The sequence below is a fragment of the Amia ocellicauda genome, chromosome 6 (assembly GCF_036373705.1).
Source record: "Amia ocellicauda isolate fAmiCal2 chromosome 6, fAmiCal2.hap1, whole genome shotgun sequence".
NCBI classification, from domain to species: domain Eukaryota; kingdom Metazoa; phylum Chordata; class Actinopteri; order Amiiformes; family Amiidae; genus Amia; species Amia ocellicauda.
In genome coordinates, this window is record NC_089855.1 from 9,954,570 (window position 1) to 9,964,098 (window position 9,529).

The 9,529-nt window shown below is 40.1% G+C and overlaps 1 protein-coding gene across 1 annotated transcript; it reads right to left on the reverse strand.

Moving 5' to 3' along the window:
* Positions 1–287: 287 nt before the first annotated feature.
* On the reverse strand, positions 288–8,864 carry rp2 (RP2 activator of ARL3 GTPase). The gene is made up of 5 exons (XM_066706071.1): positions 8,648–8,864; positions 5,980–6,645; positions 2,143–2,257; positions 1,892–1,977; positions 288–1,640 (listed from the first exon to the last, which is right to left on the reverse strand). Exons 1-5 carry the CDS (start codon positions 8,762–8,764, stop codon positions 1,557–1,559), a joined length of 1,068 nt encoding a protein of 355 aa, XP_066562168.1. The 5' UTR covers positions 8,765–8,864; the 3' UTR covers positions 288–1,556.
* Positions 8,865–9,529: the final 665 nt, after the last annotated feature.

Below are 9,529 nucleotides of genomic sequence, written 5' to 3' on the forward strand. Positions count from 1 at the left end.
TTTCACATTGTATCAAAGCTTCAGTCTGCAAAACCAGTTTATTAAAGTGGAGTCTATACATGGCCCATTTCAATAAAATGGAGAAACTTATTCTCAATCTTCTTGTATGAGAGAAATTGGATTATAATAATGGTCCATATATGTTTTAAAAGCTGTAATGGAACCTTTACTGACATTAAAATATGGTGTGGCAAAAACATTTGTTTGGTTTTAGTTAGTTGGGAATCCTTCATCTCAAATTCGACAGATTTTTTTTTTATTAATTTACTAACAAAGATTAAGCAAAGTACCAATTCATAAAGTTTTATTGTTAATCGCATACATTCAGTACTACAAAATAAAATATGCAACATTTTACTTTACAAAAACCCATATTTTTTTAAACAAGCTTACAAATACATACTTCTGTACTTGGTCACAATGGGAGCTGAAAGCATTTTCTTTGATCTGCCATAAAAATGTAAAATTAAAACGCTTCACACTTTCTTTAATTCAAAAGCACTTCACTAGATAATAAAACTGATGGGGGAACAAAATTAGGCTTTTTTGAGGTGGATACAAGACATTAATTTCAAATAGACATACATTAAATATTTTACATATTAGTGTAACATTGTGTGTCCCTCGTTTAACACAGGGCACAAATAACTGTCACTGGAGAATTGAAGGTCAGAATTTACAGACTGGGAAGGAAGATAATGGAAAGCAAACTTAGCCCATGCTTGGGATTTGATCCGCACTCCTCCTCCGCTCCACCCAGTAGAGCGATGCCTACCGAAGAGCGTGGTTAAAAAAAAAAAAAACTTGGAAGGTGAACATAAAACAAAGCCCTAAACAGCCTGCAGTTGTCCAATGTAACAGTTTTTCTAAAAGATTTCGAAGTTTTACACAAATATACATTAATATAATTATACAAGCATTGCTGTATTAAGTAATGAAATCAACATATGGAGGGGAGACATAAAATACATAAAAACTTAAGGGTTCCATTTGTCTTCATTCCTAACCACCAAAATAACAAAAACAATGACACGTATTTGACAACAATAAATAGCTGCAGAAACCAATTAGGCTGACACAGGAAAAAAAACATTTCACGATTGTCAACTAAGTAAATTACGTACAATAAGTTATGCATTACCATTTTTGTTATTCTTATTGTACAGGAGTGTTAAACTAAATTTGTTCCCCATAGAGAGGAATGTCCTAATTTGGCCCAACTATAGTAAAGCAGTATGGGAATCAAAACGGAAATAAAAGTGGATGCAAAACAACCAAAAACAATGTCTATAATATACATTCATAAGAGGATAGATTTTCTGGTTGCATGGCTAATATATACAGCCAATATATATATATATATAAAAAAAAAAATAAAAAAAATTACATTTTGTGAAACTTTGTTTATTCCCTTTTAAAAAACAATCATGTTCGGTTAGCAAGATAGAAAGTGTTATATCTTTAAAGTGTTAAAAATCACAATACTGACAGTTTTAGAAAAGGTCATACACGCTAAAGAAAAAAAAACTAGTGACTTTCTTCAGTCTTAAAGGACTTCATATTCCCATTTGCATATCTGCAAAGTTGAAGAAATTGTCCACATCTCTTGAAGACGTAGTTTTGTTTTCTGAAACAAACACCTGGGGGAGAAGCAATTCAGAACAAATCAGACGTCTTGCAACATACTGATGTATACTTTAAAATTAATTGGAAGTTTGCTTATCTAGATTTACCAGAATCACTTACTCTTCTGTAAGTGCACAGTCTAAAAATAAACCCATTCAATATATAAAACGCACAAAATCGCTCACACTCTCAAACACACTTGCAATATTATTTTCTGAATCCACTAGATTACACATTGATGCACTTCCTAGCTCTCATGGCTTACCTTGGAGCTGCTAAACACTTCATTTGCAATGTTACGGCAGGTCTCTACAACCCCGTCTCCATTCAGCTCCAAAGCCACAACTGGACCTATTATTGGGGGGGGGGGGTACAAAAAAAAAGGTAGCAGACAGGTTAACAAATCACAAAAGACAACTACTAAGATACTTTCCACAACTCAAACACTTTGGATATGGTTTAGTATGGTTTAATCTATTGGGAAGAAAACATCACACTTCTGTAACTCCCACCTACCTTTTGTGATCAAATCGGTGAAATCTTCCACATTCTGCTGAAATACTCTACTGGCATCTTCTGGGCGCATGGACACCTCCTTTGTTTGGACCAGCACAAAGCCCTTTCCCACCACCTTCAGAGACAGAGACGGAGGAGATGCATCGATGTTAGAGCCAGTTTAACAGATTTGACATTTTGGATGGATTGAGATGGTTGGTGCTATACAAGGGATTTTTAACATTGTCGTAAAGCTTTTACAAATGTGATCTCATCATCACCTAATCAGACGGTTTATGGGTTTATTAAATCTAGAACCTCAGAGGATTTCACAGTCCCCCTTGCCTTTTTCACCCCAATTTGGAAATTAAACCAGTTAAATTCTTTGGACTTCAAACCCAGCCAATCTATCACACCAACCACAGGCTGTGATGCACATGGAAGAGCTAACACCCTGAACATGCAGGCACCCAGCGACCCACAGGAGGTATCCACATGCCCCAAGTTTTCCCCAACTAGCTCCCACCCACCCTCCCCTGGCGACCACCCCCATGATCAGACACTTTCTAACCAAAAAGACTATGTAAACACTTCACCCAATACAAATATAAATGATCAGAGTTCCATTTGTAGAACCGCAGTTATAGATGTTACAGAGCGTTGTTTGTAAATTTAAATATTTTAAAAAAACAGCGTCTCTAACATCAGCCCAGACACTCGTTGTTGGCTACAATATGCGAGAGAGGGCTTTCAATATAAATAGTGCATTTCATACGACACACAACCCTTATGCATCACTAGGGTTCTCAGTTCTATGGCCCTTATTCATTTAAAAGGGGCTCTTGTAGCTGTGCAGTTTTCAAGCCAATAGAGTACGAGCCAGAAGTGAAAAATATATTTTTACATGGCTAGTTATTCATAGTATGAATGCTATGTCCTTGTGACAAAGAGACTACTGTTGCTTTCGGTGTACCGAACTGGAAGGGCAGCCTACAGGTAACCTCTATTAAACTTTACCAAGCACTATTGCTAAATCATTTACAGTGGATGCAAAAGGTACTTTGGTTTGTGTGTGAAACCAATATATAATTTGCACAACAGTAAAAATAAGTCATAAATAGTAGGGAACAGCATCTTTGTTCCACTAGGTAAAGCCACAAGCCATACTGTGGTTCTGTCAATAAAGCCCCCCAGCAATCAGAAAGCGGGTCCAAATGTAAGACAAGGAACTCTTAGTGTTTGTACCGAGTATAAATAAATAAAAATAGATACTGAAAATTGATGTGTTGGCAAAGATGGTGCAATAGCATAAGCAATTTGTTCTATGTTTACGTTTTAGTAGGAGTCTTACAAGAGATCACTAAGGTAGTCTTGGCATTTCCATAGGTAAGGGATTTTGCCTGTGGGAATTGTACCCATTTTTCCTCACAATAAGAATGACAAAAAAAGGCATGGATTCCATATTTAAATTAGCCATGTGTATGACTAAGCACAAGATCTCATACAAATTACACAGGAGAATGTCATCAGGAAATACATAGTTATGAAGTAACTTGTATAAAATTACAAGGTAAATATTAAGCAGTAACAAAGATGTGATGTGTAAGTGCCTCCCACGTGCCTATTTAATAGTTTGTATTAGTGTTGTTGCCTAGAATATGATTCAGAGATAATGAGGAGTAATTATAATATTTCAGATTTTCCAGGGGCTATAGGCCTATAACATAACAGAGATCAGTGCTCGATTTCCTCCACACAAGTTCTGAATGCTTAATGGACATGGAATAGGGGATGTTATGCCTTCTGCGTCAGGACTCGGGAGAATAAACTCCTACGTATCCCTCTTGAATATATGGCTTGATAATGATATCCCATGCCAAAGAAGTTTACCCATGGCCTTTTCATAATTTGCCCTGCACAAGGGAATTGCATTTAAACATACAAACATGAGGATTGCCAAAAGACGGGTGTCCCTCAATTAACACCATTAGAAAAAGATGTGACCAAACCCCAGAGCAATTACCCTCCACAATCTCCCCAGGCACCAACTCATCCCAGAGCTGACAACAGTTGACAACAGTTGCAGACACCAGGAATCTCTCAAGTTGATCTTGGGTTTACAGCAGTAAATGTCAAATTCACTTCCTCCACATACCCAATACATTCATATAGATTTTAAATACTTAGGGGTTTTTACTGTAAAATCACGTTAATAAAGAAAGCACATCAAATAAACTCAACACCCTTGCAATATTAAACTTTTCACTTGTTACCTCATAAATTAAGGACAATAATGTCCGTACGTATTTATACATTTAAAATGTTTTAAATGTGATCTGACTGAACAGAGAAAAAGGTGTAATTTGAGTGCAGACTTTCTTCTTCGCAACCCCCAAGGGAATCACATCTACAAGTAGTTTCATTCAGACGAGCCTTCTCTACAAGTGCAAGCCGTTACTGTGGTAACAATAGTCTCCAAATCGGTGGCCCGTTTCCACAGCAACACCGAATCCAATTAACACCCAAGATGCGGCTCCTGCTCGGCACTGGGGAACCACTTTGCCGTACGTGTCTAATGAAAAGTTTTCCTCTCGTTCTGTACAATGAGATTATAAAAAGGAAAAATCAGCCATCCGTGCATTTTATTCATTCATAGCCTGCATCTGCACAGTTCAAAGTCGCTTTCATAAAAAAATCGAATAAATACAAAACCTCCCTCCAAGGTACATTTCAGGCTGTTTCTGTTCCCCTTATACATTATAATACAGGAGAAAACGAATAGCCCACTTCTTAGAGAGTGTGGACCTGCAGTGCGGAGAGCTGGTGTGATGAGGAAGTCCTTCTGTGGGCACAGTGGGCCAGAAAACTGAACTCGCAAATGCTTAATAATGTTCCTGCAAGACGTTCATTTAACAGTAGTTAGTTTTCCATATATAGTATTACTTTACTGCAGATGTCTATAAATTCAATGAAATTGGATTTGCAAATTTGATATAAAATAAATGAAGGCTTAAGTTTGCAAGTTATTAAATACAACAGATTGAACAGGAAGTTTATACTAGAATTGTTTTAAATTTTTTTTTGCAAAACACTCAACATGTTGCAACTAGATCCCAGGGGAAGTGAAACGTGAGTAGTTGGGAAGCCTACACTAACTGATAAATGATGATCCGAGAATAAGAGAAATATCGCTTACATTCACATTACTAAAAGCACTGGTTCTGTTGCGATTCTACTGTTCGGCCAAGATTTCTAGATTAACAGTATTTGCTTGGATGAGAAAGCATTAATATATAGACCTATCATTTGAGTTCATGCGGAGGACATTTGGGTATCTGTTTTTGTACAAAATGCATGTGTGAATGATATAATGTTGCACTGAACAATGCCAAAGTATTATGACACTAATTATCCCACATTAAATAGCTGCTGGCATTTACAATTCCCCTCTCTCTCAGCTGTGTACAGTCTGCTTGAAATATCAGACTTCACAAATACATGGGGGGAACACAGAGTAATAATGAAACCTTTGGACACCCAACAAAATTTCAGGCCTGTAGTTCACCGATACGTTCAGAAAGTTACATGAACCAAACAGTTGACGACAAGGTTCTTTGCTCCGCCTTTCAACACATTTCTTCATGCAAATTCTACACAACCTAAAACCCTAGACTAACATACCAGTTACTACAAGAACTCATCAGTTGCATCAGTGAACCACTTTATAACTCATGATTCCATTACTCTTAAAACTAGAAACAAAAACAACCTCCTGTGAAGTAGTCAACTACTTCCTATAACCGCTGTAATAAATGCATGCCAATAACATACATTAGGACAGAATCCACCCACTCTCACCTCATCGATGAGCTTCCTGGCATTGGCAGTCGTGTAATCCCCGGCGAAAAACACGAACAGGCAGGACTCGTCGCTCTCCTTGCGCCGCTGGCCCCAGGTGACGGGGATGATGCTCCTGCCAGAGTCTGTGGAGACCCTGACCGACTTGAACTCGTCCGAGTCGGGCAGTGGCACGTAGTCCAGCACCGCGGCGTCCTCGGGCAGCAGGCTCCAGTTGGTCTCCCCCGACACAGGGGTAAAGTCATGAACGTTGCTCCAGTTGTTGTTGAAGATGCTCAAGCCGGCATCCTTGAAATGGAAGGCAAGGTCAGGGTAGTAGTACTGGAAGCAGCCGAACTTCATGCCGGTGGAGGACTCGATGATGGGCTGGGTGGCGCAGCACAAGAACACCTCCATCTTCTTGCAGTCCCGGGTGCGGAACTGCTGGCACGCCACCACGCACTTGCAGTCCTTGCAGTCCCGGAAGAACACGCTGCCCTTGACGGGCCCCAGCACTATCCTGCAGTTCGTGCAGTCATCGATGGTGATGGTGGCCGAGTGGTCCAGGATGTAGATGTTGCAGTTCTCACAGTCTTGAATGACAAACTGTTGGCCGTTCAGTTTGCCAGGTAAACGGCCTACCGTTTCATCCTTAATACCAGTCAGCATATAGTCCTTGGGATCAACCTGCAAAAAACACAGTTTCGATTTAGTTTGTAACAGATTACTTTGTATGCTGCATAAACACCCCTATGACCACAAATGCCCCAAACTTTCCTTCAGAGAGTATTTACAAAAGCAGCTTTATGTTGGTTTGACTGTTTTTGAGTGCTAAATGCTCACCATTGAAGTATAATATAGATCTGCACCGGAGCTCCCGTGTTGTTGTGTCTAGTATTATTTTGCCTTCGATTAGTTTTTGATGGTATATTTGTTTGTAAGTTTACTCTACGATATGTTACACTACTCGGGGGGAACCTTTAAAAGGTCCAAGTTGAATGCCGATTGCCAGTCAAATGTGTAAACCAAATAAATAAATGAAAATGAATGAGTTGAATGTTAAGTTCTCTATTCCTTATCTTGAACTACACAAACAAATGATGACCTTTCAAGCTCATCCAAGGTCAATTTGCATCATAAATGCCATTAAGATATTAGTAACCAAACAATTTGTAGATTCCTCTTTAGGTTACAGCCAATGAGGAATTCTATCTTGAAATTGTATTATATATAATTATTTAATCACAGTTTTCAAAAAGTCCAGATCATAGAGATGCTGTAAGAATTTCGTTTTTTTTTCCTTTAGGTACAATATCAGTCTTAAAAATAAATAAATATGCAAAACAATGTTGTATTGCTATACCGTACAGATTTGTCAGATTTCATTAGAGTTCAGGTCTGCCTGTTACACCAGACAGATGGAAACACTGCCCAGTGATTCACAGTAGTAGATAATTCTGAACAAGATATTAGCATGACATCAGCGCATCCTGCTGATTGGGAAATGTGCTTTTTAATTTGGGCTTGCCAGCACAATTACTACACCAGCTTCTAAATATACGGAGCACATCCTGTGCACACTAACCATGGTTCCCCTTTATATTTTCCATTTGAGGTCAGTGCAAAACACACCAGAAGAGACCGGTCTCTGGCTGTTTTTTTTATTGAAGTCCTCCCCCTTTCAATGTGACTTCTATGATTGTTCACACTGTGCCACTTAATACTTTGAGTGGATGGGAAGAAGGAAAAAAAAAAATACTTCCCCATACCTACTACTCAATTAATATATATTTTGGACGCCTGTTTATTACTAGGATACTTGATCTCAACTATGGGTGATAACATTAAGCGTTTTTGTAGTAATAAAGTTATTTACATACAATGTATGGGCCTCTTCAGGCACTTTTACACAACTTTTGCTTTGGAATGCAGAAAATGCACTTTTAGCATTAGGAAGGTGTGGGAGCTGCATGCAATCTTTCTATAAGTGGTAAGGAAGTTATGTTGATTTGCATTATTACAGCTGCCTCGGGTGATAAAACACAGGTGTTTCAGGTGAGCCGTGCAGAAACGAGGGGCGACGCGCCTGCAAACCGGACGGCAGCCCAGCACCGCGCACACGTGTTCACTGCACAGCCAACTTTTGCTTTTCGTTTTAATTTACTTTGCAACAACCACGTGAAGAATCGTGTTGTATCAGTGCTAACAAAACACAGTGCACAAAAACAAAAAACTAGACCAAAACTAGTCCAACAACACGTCCAGCATGACAGCTCGGCTGACATCACCGCAATATTACCCATCTGACAGTGCTGTCACACACAGCCGGACTTTATTTTCTGCGCCTTTACGCATCACACAGCGCACCCCCCACCCAGGCACCTCCATCCGCCCGGCTGTCCAGTTTCAGCCACCGCATCAGCTCTCTATATATACCGACTAATCCGATCAAGGGCTGGGCGAGAAGAGGCCCCGACCGAGATGTAACGGGAAGTCTTTACAACAACCGCTCGGCCCGCCGTCTTAGTTAAGTCGCCAAACAAACAGTGAAAGCAGCAGCTTGCGTGAGCTGCGCCACGGCCCCGGCAGGTAAACACCCCCGGCAGGTAAACACCCCCGCCGCCGGTGCGCCTGGATCTCCGGCTGGATCCGCCCGTGCGTGTATCGATCCGTGCCCTCCCGGCGTTACCTTCTCCCGGGTGTCCCAGCTGTACTGCTTGGGGGCCTCCTCGGCGTCGGTCTGTCCCCCGGGGGTCTCCTCCTTCTCCGGTTTTCTTCTCGATTTCTTCGAAAAGAAGCATCCCATTTTCACCGCCTGTCGTGCCTCGTCACGGGTACAATAATGCCCAGCTGCGGTCTACCTATGCTCAGATACTCTCTCTCTCTCTCTCTCTTCTCTCTCTTCTCTCTCTCTCTCTTTCCGCCTGGAGTGCTTCCCGTTTCCCGAGCCAGCCAATCACCGCTCTCCGATTCGTTACTTGGGAACGAGGCAAGCTTAATTGTATAATGAGGTAAACGTAGGCCAGCCCCAGCCAATCAGGATGGGTTATTTCCCCGGGGGCGTGGCCGGGTCACGCCCACTACGGTTGCTGTCTGCAATTCGTGTTTTGTCTTTAGGGGAGCCTTTGGGAATTCAGTAGCATGATAGCTTTTAAACTGTGTATTTAACTGTATATATGTAAGGTTTTTATTTAATTTGATCATAAAGGACTCACATGTCCTTATATTATATAGGCTAGCATTTGCTTTTAAACATTATCTTTAAATAAAGTGGTTTTGAAGGAAAGAACCGTTTTGAAAGTGATATTGGTCAGATTCAGATTGTCGGACTGACTTCTCCAGGCGAGATGAATGTAATTGATGGAAATTGGTTTTTGAAATCTTTTATTACGTGCTAGCACAAGCAAAAGGAGTTTGTGATTCGTGAGTAAGCCATTTGTCATAGTTTAGGCTGGAAATGCAGGGGGACACACATACATATTGACATCTTTTAAAAACAACAAAAAGGGACTAAATTAAAAATATACAAACCATACTGTGTAATGAAGTGGTTTAGTATAAATTCTTATAT